The 17521-nt window shown below is 39.0% G+C and overlaps 2 protein-coding genes across 2 annotated transcripts; one reads left to right on the forward strand and one right to left on the reverse strand.

Moving 5' to 3' along the window:
* Positions 1-825: 825 nt before the first annotated feature.
* Positions 826-9944, reverse strand: LOC134635293 (von Willebrand factor A domain-containing protein 7-like). The gene is made up of 16 exons (XM_063484691.1): positions 9833-9944; positions 8893-9083; positions 8533-8805; positions 8342-8435; positions 8074-8208; positions 6231-6417; positions 5969-6144; positions 5728-5840; positions 5519-5635; positions 5098-5292; positions 4877-5009; positions 4389-4538; positions 2301-2393; positions 1942-2213; positions 1536-1829; positions 826-1233 (listed from the first exon to the last, which is right to left on the reverse strand). Exons 1-16 carry the CDS (start codon positions 9942-9944, stop codon positions 826-828), a joined length of 2943 nt encoding a protein of 980 aa, XP_063340761.1.
* A 2032-nt stretch (positions 9945-11976) lies between these two features.
* Positions 11977-16281, forward strand: LOC134637749 (protein ABHD15). The gene is made up of 3 exons (XM_063488267.1): positions 11977-12726; positions 15293-15522; positions 15605-16281. Exons 1-3 carry the CDS (start codon positions 11977-11979, stop codon positions 16278-16280), a joined length of 1656 nt encoding a protein of 551 aa, XP_063344337.1. The 3' UTR covers position 16281.
* The last annotated feature ends 1240 nt before the right edge of the window (positions 16282-17521 follow it).

Consider the following 17521-nt stretch of genomic DNA (forward strand, 5'->3'; position numbering starts at 1 on the left):
AAAACGAACTATGTGTAAACATAACACAGCCTGAACTCTCTTAGGCAGACTTTATGCTAATTTCTTTAAGTAGTCTTCAGGAACAGTTCTGCAGACTTCTGGAAAGACATTCAAAGCTCTTCTTTGGATGTTGGCTGCCTTTTATTCCGTCCTCTGCCAACATGATCCCAAAATGCTTCAATAATGTTCAGGTCTGGTCTCCAGGGAGGCCAATCCATGATTGATGTCTTTTTCTGTTGTGATATTCTTTCCATCTTCAGTTAATTCTCGTAGCTCAACTTGCTGGTGCACAACTTGACAAACTGTGATATCTCTGGCATTTTTTTGTAGATTTGGCTAAAATAAAGTGAGATCAAATTCTGTGTTTTTCCAAAAGGTTGTGTTGTAATAAAGGGTTTTAAATTCTTTGATAGGATGTCTGCTTTGAGTTAGGTGCCTTTCTTATGTTTCATTGACTCATAGGTCAGTGTAAACGGACCAGAAAGAACATTACTCTGAAAATGATCAGGTACACGGACTGGACTGAAAAAGAGTGAAAAGGCACCCAATGTCCAAAGAAAAACTTCAGAACGTCTGGAGAACTATTGATCAGGACTACTTGATACAAGTGAAATAGAAGAAAGTAAGCAAATTTTAAAGAAATTAGGGGCGGCATAATAGTTTTGCACAGTGCTGTAATATATTACAAGGCATCAGTTTCTGTAAGTGCCTCCATACCACAATAGCCAATATACTAATAGTAGTTAAATGTCAAAATAGAACTGATATAACTTATACATATATACTGACATATATAAATTATAGCTGTACCACACTGACATGGAGTCATTGGATGCCCATTTTTGTCAGAATGTGGAGTCCCACAATCACAATGCTGAGACAAAATAAGGGCGACTGAGTGAGCTTTGTGGCTTCAGAGACAGGAGATATTGAACCTTGCCTTCCGCTGTAGGAGCAGGTGGCTACATTACCCACGCGATCCACAACCTCTATCTCCATGTCAGGTGAACAGCAGGATGCACTGTAATACACCAGTGTTATGTTCTCATTGCCTGAATCCAGGGTGGTGTTTATGGTCCCGTTTCCTTGCTTGAGGGTGACAAGATCAACGCCCGTCCCATCAGCTCCATCAGTCACCCGGCTAGAGATCTCCCACATCCATAAGCTGCAGTTAACGGAGCAGTTGGTCTGCAGGCTGAGCTGCTCACACACTGGTGCCTTGAAATCGGTCACCTATAGGGGGAAGGAAAATGCATGAAGTCAGCAAAAAGCCTGAATCTAAAGGAATTGCAACTTCCTCAATATTTTCTCAACAGAAATGTGTTTCTTTGTCACTTGGCTTAAAGTGATTTTAGTTGGTGAACAGCAGGTTAGCTAAGCATAAAAAACGTTCTAAAATCAGGCCTGTAGTTTAACGAACAGAGATAATAAAATTTATTACAATTGACTTTTTTTTCCAACAATTCTTTTTATTAATGATTTTTCATGAAATACCCCAAAAGCTTAAAACAAAAAGTTTTCAGTTATAGTATTACCGTGTTAAGAACGGAGAAGCGCAACACAATGTAGTTACTGTCTGTGCCCCCAGGAGCCTCGGCCTCAATGGCCAGGGTGACATCAGTTCCAGATGGGGTATTTAGAGGTGCTGAGAGGGTCACTGTGCCATTACCAGTGATTCCAGGCTCCAGGAACATACTGGTTGGAAATGTAGAGTCGAAACCTCTGCTGTTGGTGGATCGAATTGTGAAGTTTCCACTTGTTCCACTCGTCATCAGAGTGAAGGTCACAGAAAATGGCGTTCCGGGTACTATGATGGTCTCTGGATTAGCCTTCAAAAAGAGAGAGTACATTTTTAGAGATACTTATTTGAGCTGCTGCATGGTTTTCCATGTTTGATTTAATGCTTTTGTGTCACAAAACAAGTCGTGGATTGCAGCTCACATTTATCGTGAGATTTGATGATCTGAAGTTGGTTGGTGACTGTCTCTGGAAGTCTATTAAAGCCTTGGAGGTGAAACTATCAGCTTGTCCCTTCACCCGCACCACAAAGTCCTCTGATGGAAACTTGTCAACCAGAACCAAGATGCTTGCATTGCTCTGCAGCACCAAGACTCCTTTAATCACCTCTGACCCAGATGATCCAACCAGAGTCACTTCTGTCACCGTGGCAGTGTCACTCCCCGTTAAAGACATCAACAGGCTACCATTGCCACCTTTTAAGAAAAAGCCAATTCAATATGTCTAATGTTTTAATGCTATGTTACATCTGCAGATCACCAAGTCTTAACAGTTGCCTTTACCAGCACTGGGACGTGTCTCCAGGGCATCAAATCCTCCGAAAGGGCCCTGTGACACCACCACTAAGTCAAAGAAGAAGTCGATAGGACTCTGACCTGAAAATGATGAGGGGGTAAAAAAATGAAAAAAGTCAAATATATGGAGGGCTTGGAGACTAATGGCAATGGAAATAATGCATTTCATGAATTGATAATTCTGAATACAACAAATACTTACAAATAACTTAATATCTAAATAAATTTAAATAATTTATTTAAATAAAATGAAAGACTTTTTTTTTTTTTTTTTTAATTCTAAATGATATATAAATCCATAAAAAAGAGGTTCAAATAGGAAATGGGTTTATGGAAATCAAGTTTAAAAAACTAAACACTAACAATAATAAAAAAGTTTGAATTAAAACTTCAAAAAACAGTTTTAATAATTTAAAAATGAAATCTAAAGCATGAAGCAGGAATTACGAATACAGAATTTTGTTTTTATTCAGACATTTAAAAATATAGTTCCTTTTCCTCTTTTTATTTCCACTTCCTGTTTCTGTTGGCGTTTGAATATGTTGAGTCATTAGCATTTCCATTTAGCCTTTAAGACAAGGAAAATAAATCCTCACAGACTACTTACATTTTTCTAGGCTGCCCAAAGACTTGTGCTGCCATGGAAACTTTTTAAATAAGTGTTAGTTCTTTCATGAGGCTATTTTGCCTTCATATTCACTCTCTCAACATTTCTGGTAAAGAATTTTAAGGAACACAGCAGTGAAATGGATCCTCACAGAGTATCCACTGGTGGAGAGACGCATCTTCTGCTCTTCGCCCGATAATGTGTTAAAGCTAACATGCTAACATTGCTAACGCTAGCAGCCCTTCATGCTCCACTAATCTAGTAGCAACATACAAAAATTACAGGAATTTGGACTCTAAGCCATGAGATTATTTTAGTTTTGGAAAGACTTTTACGCTTGTAAGCTTAAAGTTTAGCTTGTAAAATAATCTAATAATTTTATTGTGGCCACCTCATAGCAGACGATTCTAGGTTAGAACCACTGGTAAAAGAGTCTTCATCCATATACATGGATGGAAATTAGCATCAGGCGAATGTCTGAATGTAGCAGTTTTCATACTGTAAAAGTGTTATCTTTTGACCTATACAACACATGGACCACTGGAATTTAATTGTCATTGCCAGTACTTTGTTTTATGTGAAATCAAAAAGCCCTTAAAGAAGTTTTTAAATAATAGAATTGGCTTAGTTCTAGTGAATCAACAGCAAAACCATTTCTGGTTTTCTGTTGATCAAATATAATTTTTTTGCTAAGACAACGTAGAGCATACAATAGATTCTCTGCATTGCTGTACTCTGGCTGATAAAAGTATTTTAGATTTTTTTGTTTTCATTCATCAACAAAATATGAAATACATGAAGATGACATGTTACTGACATGCTAACTGTAATAATGCAGGTATGTCTAACCTGTATTGCTACTGAGAGCATTCCCTGCACATGTGGTACCATAGCAAGTGTGCTAGAAATGTTCACCATCTCCTCTAGGATATAGCATTTAAAATAATAATAATAATAAAAAATATTGCTATTTATTAGTCAAATAACAAACTGAGTTCATATTTTTACACAAAACACAGCTACAGGATGTAAACACTAACAACAGTGCAATTATAGTTTGGAAACAAAGGGAGGAATGTTCACTTTAAACAACGCTTCCACTCAGGTGAGAGGTGACTGAACTGAACTTGGCTCAGACAGGACAGGACATGCCAATCATATTTTAAGAGATCCTTTTAGGTGCTGTCAAAGGTCACCCGGTTGAGCCAGTTACTTATGATACAGAAGATGATGCAGGTGTTTGGTTTTAGGTCCATCCAAAACTGCTTGCGTGTTATCCCCCTACCTTTCTGTTTTCCTATCTACATTTAACACCAGGCTTCAAATAGATGCAAACTCTATTTGTTTTTCTTTTAAACTTTGTTGTAATGGTAATTTAGTACATCCATTCTGACAGCTTATTAGTTTATTCAAACCTATACCTCAAGGCCCCAGGGATAAGAAACAAAAGTATCGACTGATAGTCTCACCTATGACCTTCAGAGTGTAGGGGTTACTTGACACCATTCTCATTTCCCATTTTCCAGTTTGTTTTTTTAGCTGCAGGGACTGGAAGTTTCCCACCGACTGGGATGTAATGATGAGTGACCCCGTTGTGTTACTGCTATGCTGAGATTCATCTGTTAGAACACAGATAGAAAACAGACTATTTTTAGGAAATTTTTATTAAATGATAATTTTTTAACATCAAAAATTAGGGTTACTGCATTTAGTAGTTTTAAACATCTTTATCAATATTTATGTAACAAAACAGCATTTATCACCATGATAAAAAAAAAAATCAATCAGCCAAATTCTGGATTTGACTACTGTGTAAACAGGATGTACGGGACAGTATAGACTGCCACTGCTTTGTTGGGCAGGCTCAGAAAGGACGTCATGACCGACGAATAGTAAAAACTCATGCAAATAATGAAGAGTATTATTTTTCCACAAACAATCCTTCAGAATAGCATACCTGTGGGGCTAATGAGAGTAAAAGTGATGGATTTCCCAGTAATGTAAACTGTAGGATTTGTTACCGAGTCATCAATCATAAAAGTGAAGTTTTCAGCCTTTCCTGGGTTCCTGGCTGCTTGAAGAAGGGTCACCTGGAACATTACAGTAAGCACTTACATTAAAGAGCTGAAATCTTTGAAATGACAAATCCAGCCAGTAGTGAGATGTTTGTGAAATTACCAGAGAGGCGTTGGAGGACTCCTTTATGATGGCAGTGGCCTGAGGAAGTTCACTCTTTGTGATTTCGATAGCTTGGCCTCCTGAAGCCTGAGCCAGATCTCTGTACAGCTGAGCGTCAGCTTCTGCTATCCTATTGGATAGAGCACGCCGCTTCCGACTGTTGACTGATGATGTGTCAGTTATCATAAAGTTGACCTGAGAAGAAAAAAGGTGCATGAAAACAAGTTTAACCAAATCATAAAGCCTTTACAAACAATTAGACTGAGTTTAAAAAAAAAAAAAAAGAAGGTAAAATACGACCATTACACTATTTTATTTATACATCTGCTTGTAGCAAAACATGCCCATCCCTGTTTCAATGACGTTTAAAAATGTAATCATCATTAAGATAAGTGTGTTATATTCTTAAACTACTACATACCACCGACTGGGTCCTCTCTATGAGTGCGATCACTGTGCTCTTCAGGTTTTTGTCTTTAGCGGCTGCGTCCGTGAAGAGGAAGATCTCAGAATTCAATGGAGCAGTGCTTAAAGCCAGCTGTGTGAGGAAAACCGCTTTGAATAATTGCTTTAGGTAAAACAAAAAACGTGCATCGACCTTTTAAAATTACAGAACACATATCACTTCACCTGAAGCCCTGAGAGACTCATCTCCGGTGGATCTCCTCCACCAGTGGCTACTAGAGAATCAATCGCATTCTGGAAAACTGCTGAGTCTGTTGTCTTTGTCAGTGGTCCGAAGCCTGTTTGATGACATGAGTCATAGTCAATATATATACTACTATTGTCCATTGTCACCTTATGAATCGGACAGAACAATAACATTTCAGAACATTCAGAAAAGAAATTTGTAGCATCCCAGAGATCCTACCTGGATCATTAAATGGTACAAGAATGTACAGCGAGGGCTCATTGGCTGTTCCCACATCACGGTTGATTATAGTGGCAGTAACATTTTTCACTGTTGCAATGTCATCTTTCATGCTGCTTGTGGTGTCGATGACAAAACAAAGAGCTTTACTGGATCCTTTAAAGAGACCCATCATCCTGGGGGAAGGAGATGGAGAGAGATAAATGATAAAAATGAACTTCTGCACCACAATGAACTGAAACATACAGAAGAGCTTTCGTACTCCAAGAATGGTCTGTCACCAGCAGCCCCCCGAATGTCCTCTAGAAGCTCACTGGTTGCAGCTATTGCAATGTTTGCAGCTTGAGTGTGGAGATATCCATGGCTGGAACTCTCTTTGTCTTTGTTGATCCCACCTATAGGCTCGATCTTACTTGTCTGATCAACTGTCCCTCCATGACTGCATTTTCCTGTTCAGCAAATATTGTGAGAGAGGAATGATGAATACTTAAACACAGCTCTTTTTCCTTTATTAACTTGTGTATTTAAGGGCTTGTTTCACTGTAGCTGACTTCCTCTTTTGTCTTGGTAAGCTTTTGGCCTGTCTGCTTAGTATATGTTTTTTGTTCTTCCCCAGTCTCGTTTCTTTAATAAGTTTCAGCTGTTTCCACTCCCCCTGAACACCATTTATTATTGCTGTCTCACCTTCTTCTTTGCCAGAGTGTCTGTTCACCTATCCCTTGTGGCTACCACCACCAGTGTTAATTACCCAGTTTAGGTTCTGTAAGCTGGAGTTCTTAATTTAATTTTCTGTTTTTTGTTTGTATTCTGGTCTCAATAAAGTGGTGTGTTTTCTCTGTAACTCCTCCTCCCTGTGAATCTGCTTTTGGATCCTCACATTTAACACATGATAAAAAAAAAATGGGTGATCATGCAATGTGCGACTTGGTGTTTGGTTCATGAACTGGAATTACTTTTACACCATTACTTTGGTGTCTCTGCAGCAATTAGAAAAAGTTTTTAGGTTGATTTATCTCATGGATCCTTTGAGGACATACAGTAAGCTGTGTGTCAGTTGGATGTGCAGTACGCTGACTCAGTGTGATAAACTCTAAAGCAACAACTGAAGGCCAGGATGAATAATATTCCTTTTGTCCATAAGAGGAGGGGGTGGAAAATCTCAGAGTGAACAGCTGCTGTTTATTTCAAATCATCCTCAAGAAACTGTGATTGTGTTTTACTGACACTGTGATTTTGGATGAGACAGGTTTTAAAGGCATTTTTTTTTTGTTTCATATTTTAACTTAAGTAACGTGTACTAATGAAATACTATTTAAAGGATACTTTTTTATGTTATTTCACAAGGATGTTGGTTTATCTCTCATGTGCAAGAACCAATAACTAAAGTCTGTTTTTACTCCATTCAAAAACTCACACAATCTGAAGAGCAGAGTGATGGCTGCTGTCGGTGATATTTTATTGGATCATAATGGTGCAATCGTATTTGCCCATTTAAATACAGCTATTTTTAAATACTGCTTTGACTCTTTATAAACTGAGTATAGTTTACAGTTTGCTGATATCATTTAAATTAGTTTTTTCATTCACTCATGACAAACCGTCCTGTCCCGCAAGTATGAATAATTTGAACTGGTCAGTACGTCAGGTGGACGAGAATTTAGCAAAACTGCAAGAAGTGTCACATTTGTCTTTTCAAAGTGCCAGTGAAAGGGCAAATGTGACTTTGACCTTGAGGACATTGTGCATGCAATTAATGACCAATACTGGAGGAGGAGGAGCAATTTTTGTGAATTGTGGACGAATGATGAGACATGCATCGCCACAGCATGAGCTCACTGATCGTTTAGCCAGATGAGCTGATAAAACTTCAAAGTAATTGTAACTGTCAAAACAAATGTGGGTTAAAAACCCATTAAAAAGTGCTGTAACTGCAATTTCAAATGCAGTGAAGTGGGATTAGAAGAATAAGTAATAGTAGAGTTAAAATAGATTTTAGTGTGTAAGTTTTAGGTTAATCTCAGGAATATCAGTGACATGTGAAGCCTCTTCTGAGTGTGGGAAAACAATGATGGTTTTGTAGAAGTTTTGTAGAGCGAAGCCCTTACCCTTTGGTTTCAATGCAAATACAGGTGTGAGACTAAAGTATCCAGACGTCAGGATCTTCTCCGCTATGATATCCTCCAAAATGTTGTTGCTGCAGTTGTTGCCGTCACAGCTGCGGCAGGTCTCCCTGCTCCTAGCTGGGAACATGTAAATCAGCATTTAAATTATGGCTTTGTTTTTTAAATCTTTCTACTCCATTGAGATTGAATGAGAGTTTTATCTGTATAATCTGTATGTCAGTACAGGCAAATCATCATACTATCTCTTTACCTGCTATGTTCCCAATGCTGGCGCCAGATTTGATTAGATTGGAGTTGGGGCTTTTTTCTCCCAGTTCTACCCAGTTGCTGTGACTGTAGAAATCCTCCAAGTGATGGAAAAAAATAGGGTTATTATTTTACTCTGTTTTTGTTTGGTTTTTTGTTGTTGTTTTTTTAACAGCAGTAAGTAATGATAAATACCTGCAAAGGATGCAGAATTTCTCCCAGGTTCTGCCTCGCTGCCTCATAATTCTCCAGCTTGTTGCTTGCTTTGACCGCCTGTATTCCCTCAGTGATGATTTTCTTTCCTTGAACAAACATCTCATCATCAAAGTGGAAGCTGGCATTCAAGGCATAGCGGATGTCCACACGCACATTCCTGTATATGATGTGCAGAATGGACTGAACGAAAGTTTTAGATGACTGAGGTGCACCACAGGCTGTAGCAACACCCTGTATGGTGAAAGGCTGTGCCTAAACACACGAAGGAAATCATATTGACATTACTGTTTTAAAAATACTTGTTTCTGTTCATTTAACTTCAATAATTTGAGTTCTTACAGGGAAAGTGAAGTCTGTCCCTTCAGCCTTAGCCAGGGCACTGCACACCTGCACAGTCACATTAAACAGGGCCTGCAGGGTGATGTCCAGGTGAGTCAGAGAACTGCCTGGCAGAATGCCAAAACCCAGAGCTCCAGTGCAAAGAAGCGAGAGCAACAATGCAGACGGCCACACAGACTTCATTGCTCCACCTGTCACACAACATGAAGTGGCAACATAAACGTGTAATTACAGTCGTATGATGCATACAGGTTAAAAGTACTGGGAGTGTAAATATTTTTTGGCACAGCTCTGAGATATGCTGATTTTTAGGAATCGCAACTGTCACCATCAATCTCATCAACCTGAGCATTTACTAGAATAAATGCTGAACTGTACATCTCAAACTGTACAGTAGGATTAAACAACAACAAGAACAAAGTCACAGCGATCCTCTGAAGCACTTGTCTATTTTAATAAGAAGAGAAGAAGGACAGCTCATAACCCTAATCCTTTAATGCCTAGTGTATCATATTTAAAACATGAGTTTTTGAGACTTTTTTTTTTGTTCGTTCTTATCATATTTTTCACAAATATGATAAGAATTTTTTTTTTTTTAATTGTCAGAGGTTGTCTCAACACAAATAAGAACTTTCTGGCAATTATTTCAGTTAAAGCGTTAAGCTCTCAATATACTATTCTGGCAATAAACAGTTTTTACTGAATTCTCTTTAAATTCAATTCTATATAAATTTTGAAATTAAAGCAATAATTCAAATAGTTAAACTCTGACTCAAACACTCAAAAATGCCAAATTATTCTAAAATTTTGTAATAAATCAATAATAATAACACAATCTCAGAAATACTTCTACCACATTTTTATGCTGCTACATCATCTACAAAAATCAAGCCTCTATCTTTCAGATGTTTCTCCAACAATGAGTTAAAGGATTACTGACCTTGTTGCTGTCCTGTGAACTTGAAAGTTATGGTGTCAGCACCTGCTTTTATGTTTCCTAATTGCCAGGGCGGGGTTAGAAGGACTCGCTCTACCTGTCTAACCTTTGTCATGATCGTTATAGTCAGTAAGATTATTGTGTGTTTGGCTTGAATATACACTATAACACAACTGAATCAGAAATATGTGTGATTTAAACTTTAGACTTCAAGTTTATTACTGTTAAACTAAACTGTTATTTTAATATAGTATATGATCTCTAAGAAATTTCCGTTTCCATTCATTTTGAAAAAAATGAGAAATATGGAGTCTTAAATTTACCCTTTTATACTTTAACTGGCTTGAACAGACTGAAAGGTAAAAATATAATAGAGTAAAATATATTCAAATGTGTGGAGTGCAGTTTACATCTGCCCTGACTCGCTCCACTGCCACTGTGCCCTTAGGAGGTTCATTACAGGGGCGCTATTATTTGAAGAAATACCAACGTGCATACTTTCATTTTAGCACTGCACCGAGCGAGAAGCTGAACATCATGAAAATGCGGTCAAGCTTACATTAACACATAAAGTGGAGGGCGAGACTTTTAGTGAAGACAGTACATTTTAGTTCTGCAGGCATGAACTTTAATCTATGATTTTTATCAGCAGCTACTGTATTATTATTTACTTTTGTTATGTAAGTAGACTGGCATTCACACACAAAAGTACACCATGTGGAGACAGAACACTTGAGACACCCCTCATTTCTTCATATTTTGTCAGGAAAATTGGAAATAGTAGTAGGTAGTCTTCAGGAATAGTTCTCCAGGCTTCTTGAAGGACATTCAGAGCTCGTCTTTGGATGTTTGCTTGCCTACTGTTTTGTTCTCCGTCAAGATGATCCCACACTGCTTCAAAAATGTTCAGGCCCAGGCTCCAGGGAGGCCAATCCATGACTGATTCCACTGTGTGTTTTTCTATTTAGAGTTAAATAAAAATAGGCAGTGTGTTGGGGATCATTCTCATGCTGAAAAGATTCCTGTCTTCATAATTCTGTAACCTTATTTGTGGCACACGCATTTATTTAATTTGTGTATATTATAGTTAAAAAAATATTATTACGTTTTGCAATGATGTTTTATGATTTTACATATTTGTCTTTCTTATTTCTTATTCTGATGTCTTCTGTAAAAGCTAATTTGGATTCATCAGTTTTCTGTTCTGTTCTTATTGAAGAATGACTTGTGTGTCATGAGGTGATGAATGACTCAGGATGAAATCCTTATTAGGAGCCTCTGAAGTAGTTCAGGAGGATTTCAGTATTTTTGCTTGTAATCAATAAATTTAACATTTTATTGGTTATCATATGGTTATCTTTCCTTGACGGGAGGAGTACACTACCCCAACCAGTCGTCTATACTTTTTAAAAAATGTCACAGTCAAATTACCAGTAATGTGCTGCATACTAATGGTAATTATTACACACTTTGAACTGTAAGAGTCACTGAAAATACAGTTTTTGCAGGTAATTAAAAATAGTTATATTTCATCTTCTGTGATTATAAAGCAACACTAACAAGCATTCATCTTTGATTAAAGAATTTAAATCTTCCTCCAAACTCAAACTGTGAGCGAAAATAAAACATTACTTTAAAACTTCTTTACATATTTTTAATGAGAATAAAACTGTTGAATGAAGTTTTACAGTGACTTTTCTTCAGTGCAATAACATACTGATATTTGCATTTAAGCCGTTGTTAAGAATAGAGTCGAAATGATTCCAGGAACAGAATAAGGTCCAAGACTATAATCATTTAAGATTTAATGGGTCAGATTTATGTGGCTTCTGTTTGCTTGATTTCTATTTGAGCTGGTAGTAAATGATTTATTTGGGGAGGAGAAAGCAGGGGCAGCAAGTGCAGAATAACTAACATTTGCCCCGGCCCTCTTTTTTCTCTCTCTTTGGCAATCTTTGAAAACTTCTCTTGAATCTCTCTGAATTGGAAAAAGGAGACGACGATACAGAGAAACAGATGGCGTGTCAGGCTGGATTTTCAGGTTCCTGGAGAAACAAGAAAGATGGCCGTTAACTGTTTTTGAAGAAATCAAAGTCAAGATATTCAAAGAAAACACTGGATTAAAATATACTGTTTTGCATTTACACATGGCATCATTTGTAGGGGATTATTTCCTCTTTTTGTTCCCATCCGTGCTACTTTTGCTGCTGTCTCTAACTCTCCGCTTGCCCAGAGTGCATTGTTGGACAGGGCTGGCAGTCAGGGCTTTAAGCTGGAGACTCTGGGTTATTATTTGCCTGATCCTGGGGCTGCCACTTCACAAGAACACCAGTGCAAGGGCTGAAGAGGTCAAATCAGCAGGGACTGATATTTTGTCAGGGTCAGGTCAGATCTCAGATGAATCCAGACTCATATGCAAACCCACCGCGCTGGCCAAATATCTGCTCCGGCACTGTGGCTCTCTGGCCAAGCCGAGACTGGCCACCTGGCCGAGGGGAGACCCCCACCTCCAGACACTGTCCAGCCTGCTGTGGGGCCAACATGGAGAGGCGTTGCAGTTCACTAGAGACAACCTGCTACTGAAAGACGGGGGAATCATAGCTGTGGACTGGGCTGTAGGAACAAAGATGGGTGAGGCTGCCACAAGAAAGAAGTGGGATGTGAGGAAGGAGCACCAGTCAGGGATGAGGGCACCGGGCTGCTTCACCTCAGCACCCCCTGTCCTCCTCCTCATCCCTCAATACTGGGGAGGGATGACCCCCCACTTAAAGATGCTGTGCCAACAGGCTCTGTGTCAGGGCTTTTATGTGGTGGTCTTTCACTCTCGGGGCACAGAGGGGTGTCCGCTGACCACAGCACGAGTAACCGAGTTTGGAGACCCAGCTGATCTCGAGCAGGTAAAGAAAGAAAATTTCATCATCAGACAGAAACTGTTGGACAAAGAAAATTCACACTTTCTCTCTAAGACATGATTAAAATTTTAACTCTTTTAATGGAAATGATTGTTTGTTTCATTCAGATCAGTGTTGATAAGGTATTTTAGCTTTTTGTTTGTTAATTCAGTTTACTTTCCGTTAGTTTCCAGAAAAGATTTCCTTGTTTTGGATTAGTTTGTTTAATTATTAGGTATCACAAATAAAGTTATGCTGATCTGAAAGTGACACTGAGTTAAAAATGTGGGTCATTTTCAAGAACATTTCGTGACACACACACACAAACACCACAAGAAGCTTGTTGATTTATGTACCTGTGGGTTGTTTCTACTTTTTGTGGTCCAAAAAGAAAGCAAAAGAAGATGTTTATTTTTCTTACAGGTGCAGCAGTTGGACATATATTGTGCATTACTATTTGTACTTTTTTATTACATCTTTCCATATTTTCTCCTAAACAAGGGGACCGTATAGAGAATTTATAAAAAGCAAAATGTGTTTGGCACAGCAGTGCATTCAGATCATAACTGAGATTGCAAAAGCTGCCAGCCAGGATAGGAAACAGCAAAAAACAAAACTGTAGGTCTAAATATCTTTGAGGGGTTACGGCACGGTTTCCATAGGCACTTGATCTGATCGTGTTAAAGGCATGACAGCCAGGACCAGTAAGAATACATGTTTTAATACGTGAAGCAGTCTGGCTGAGATATGCTTTCACTTGTTTGACATATGGCTCTGAACAATGCATTCGGTTGTTCAACTGGTTTGTTTTGCACGGCTTGGTTGTCTGACATCATTTTTGTGCCATTCATAAAAACGAAAGGAAAGAAAAGAAAGCAAAAGAAGAACGAAAAAAAGATCCATTGTGTTGGTTGTGAGGACATTTGTGCTTGCTTTTGGTTTTGCTTTTGCTTGTTTGTGTTTGAGGTATGAATGCATTTGAAAATTTCAAATCTAAAACCCCAATTCAAATAAGTGTGTAATATGTAAGTAAAATCTGAGATTTGCAAATCTCATAAACCCATATTTTACTCACAATAGACAATTGAACACATCAAATGTTTAAACTGAGAAAATGCATCAATTTAAAACTAATGTTAGCTCATTTTCAACACCTGGGAACACTGAGGCATTCCCAGGCACGCCGAGAGACATAAACTCTTCAGTATGTAGTGTATCTACTCCAGGGCTATCTCCAGGTAGGATAGGCCCAGAAAGCCTCATCCAAGAAGTATCCTAGATGCCCAAACAAACTCAGCTGGCACCTTTTGATGTGGAGGAGTAGCATCTCCACTCTGAGCCCTTCCCAAATGACTGAACTTCTGACCCTATCGCTAAGGCTGCACCCAGCCATCTGTCAGAGAAAGCCCATTTCTGCTGTTTCTATCCACAGTCTTATTCTTTTAGTTCCTCTCTGGTGTGAGCTGGAGGTCACCGCCTGCTGAAACAGAACCACATAATGTGTTCCTTCTGAATCACAGGTTCAACTACTGGATGTACTCTGCTCACTGGTACCCTGGTGTAGGCCTTCACAGGGAAGCTCAGGAGTGCTCAGCCCTGTAGCTTTTAGGAACACAGGCTGAACCTTGTCCACCCCAGAGGCAAGGCCACATAAGAGTTAAACTACCTGAGTGGCCTCACCCTCAGTGATTAACAAGTCAGCTGAGTCACTTGACGATTGGCCAGAGCCATTTCAAAGCCAACTGAAAGTCTCCCACACACAAGTTTTTGCTTCAGCCACATTTTCTCAGTTTAAACATTTCATATGTTTTTGTATGACCTTCTGAGAAAACATGCATTTTTTTTGTTTTGTTTTTGGGGGTTTTTTGTTGATTTTTTGCAATATTTTCTCTGAAGATCATCTGCCTGATGCAGATTGAAAAAATGGTCTAGAAAACTTTTTAGAAAATGCAATATGGTGAACATTTAAGAAATGTGAGCAAAAAAAAAAATTCAACTGTGTATGTGAAAAATACCAACAGCTGGCACACTGCTACTAAATTAGCATATTTATTGCTCTGACTCTTTTATGGCAAAGCACCTGCCCTATTTTTTGGTGTAGGTGTGCAAATATTTAGTTATTAATTTTTTAAAATCAAAAATTCCAACAGTAGCTCATTTTTAGCCAGTGGCCATATGGTTCAAAAGTTATGCACGTCAGGTGCACCTGCAGCTCTGTCGCTCTGGTGTCACTAGAGTGTCCAAGGTGCACACACTAAGGAATACCAACAGATTACAGCTTTTCAGTATCGTCTGTGGGTTTCAAAAGATATAAATAAAAATAATAAAGAGGAAGAACTAAAAACAAAATAGAAACATTGGGTTTAAAAAATGTAAAAAAAAAAAAAAAGAAAAGAAAAGAAAAAAAGAGAGATTTATTCCCAGGATAATATTCACGTCTGCATCAAATCCCTCAAGAAACTAATTCGAACATTGAGTTAGACATGTTGTTGTAAAATCGATACCGGTCACTTATTTTTTGTTTTGACCGTAATCTCACAGTGTCACTATCTTTCATGTCTTCCGTGATCAGGCGGTGGCTTATGTCCACAGCCGCCACCCGTGCTCTGTGCTTTTTGCAGTGAGTGAGGGGTCAGGCTCAGGGGTTCTTCTTTCATATTTGGGGGAGTGTGGATCGAGCACGTACCTGACAGCAGCAGCAGCAATCTCACCTGTGCTTCTCGGCCAGCTGTGGTTTGAAACGCCTATGCCTCCTATTTACCGCTGGGGGGCACTGTTTCACCGAAAACAGCAGCTCAGAAGGTGAGAACATTAAAAGTGTTATAGCACAGACATAAATGAAGCATGGATATGATATCTTTCTTTTGTTGGTTTTCTTTATAAGATATGCGAGTTCCTTCAGAGGCGTCCGGGATGTGGATCGGGCCATCAGCTCTTCGTCCCTCAGGGACTTTGAGGAAGCACTTTTCTGCTCCCCAGCTCAGCCTCAATTAAGCCCTTTAAATTCTGGACTGAGCTCAAGATCTCACTCCCAGTGGGGCCTGGCATCTTCAGCAGCCTGGGCACTGGATGAGAGGGCTTACCCAGCCAAGGACTGGGAAAGCTACTGGGAGAGAAACGAGCCACTGAGAGATGCAGATGAGGTGGCGATCCCTGTGCTCTGTGTATGCAGCACTGATGACCCTCTCCTCCCGCCTGCCTCCACTTTGCCCCTTCCCCTTTTTATGAGCAATCCGTATTTCTTTCTGATGTTGACAGACAGGGGAGGGCATTGTGGATTTGCTCTGGAGGAGCAGGGGGGAGAAATCTGGAGTCATATCTCAGTTCTGGAGTACTTTAGGGTCGTAGCTGAATTCCTGCGTGGGGATGAGAGGAACAGGGTGAGTTGGAGTGCTCTAATGGAAGAAAATAGTCAGGCTAGGCTGAGGGGCTGGAGCATGGCTCCTGCTCATAGGAGAAAAGCCACAGAGATGAGAAAACCAAGACCACAGGCTGCTGATCAATGCGCCATGGATGCACAAGAAGGGAATTTCACCTGGAAGAGGTCCTACACACGCTGAAGGGGAGAGGATGGATTATTCCCAATTGTGGTATTGAGAAGATAAAAAATAAGTCTTTCAAATACAAGCAGACAAAAGAAAACTTTTTTTAACCAAGAAAAAAAATGTATAACTAATGACATTAGCTGACTAATGCCTATTGACATTTTTTCAAAACACACTGGTCTTCAAATAAAAGACATTTATGTTTCCTGTCACATCATGTGAAAAAGTATTTGTCCGCTTTCTGACTATTTTTTTGTATATTTGTCAGACTTAAGCATTTCTCATTATCAAAAGACTTGAGAATATGAGACATATATGTGTCAGTGATAACCTGAATACATTCAAAATGCAGTTTTTAAATCATGATTTCATTTATTAAAGGGAGAAAACAAATGATCTAAACCTATTCGGCCCTGTTTGACTGCTGGTATGTTCTTTTTATGAAATGCTGTCACAGGTTTTTTCACCAGATCTAACTGGTCACAAACCTTCCAAAAACTCTAAAGGTTTAACTCAGTCTACAGAAAATTTTCCCTAAAGTCTTGGGGGATTACTGACATGTTTTTGGAAAATGGGAGAGGAGTCTTTCACCCAGTCTCTTTCTTACTATTGACCCATTAACTCTGACCTTAAGGAGGCAAGTAAGCTGCAAACACATAACTGCCTCAAAATATATGTTTGTGTGTCCTGTGCTTTACGTCCATGAACAGACTGGTGTAGATGGGCTTAAAGTACATGTAGGATCTTATTATTATTTTGGATCATTTGTCTGAAAGACACAAACATCTTTAGTATCTATCAGTTGGGTGGCGGGGATTAATCAACCAATCAGTGATCATTTTCAGGTGAGTTAGTGGTCATCAATTTCTTCCATCTGTTTAACTCAAGCAGTAGTGAAAATCACCACAGTGATTGCAGTTACTGTGACCAAGTAACAAAATTCTCCCGAAAGATCTCAGTATTCCTCTGGCTTATAAATCCGAACTGTAATTCTTATCCACTTACTTTGAGAACACTCAGGAATCTCAGCTGCTTTACAGAGGTGTGCGTTTGTGCTCCTAGTGCTAGAAATGTTTCTGCTCTTCTCCAAACTCTGATGATTTTCTGTGCTATAGGTAGGTGGCACTACTCTAAAGAATCTACAAATTAAAACCATACTGCTCCTGGCTTTTTGTAAGATGACTTTGTTTGCAAAACGTCAACTTTTCCTACGATTTGTTGGTAAAATGATGACTGGATAGTGAAACCACGGGCTT

This window comes from Pelmatolapia mariae, linkage group LG10_11 (assembly GCF_036321145.2).
Source record: "Pelmatolapia mariae isolate MD_Pm_ZW linkage group LG10_11, Pm_UMD_F_2, whole genome shotgun sequence".
NCBI classification, from domain to species: Eukaryota; Metazoa; Chordata; class Actinopteri; order Cichliformes; family Cichlidae; genus Pelmatolapia; species Pelmatolapia mariae.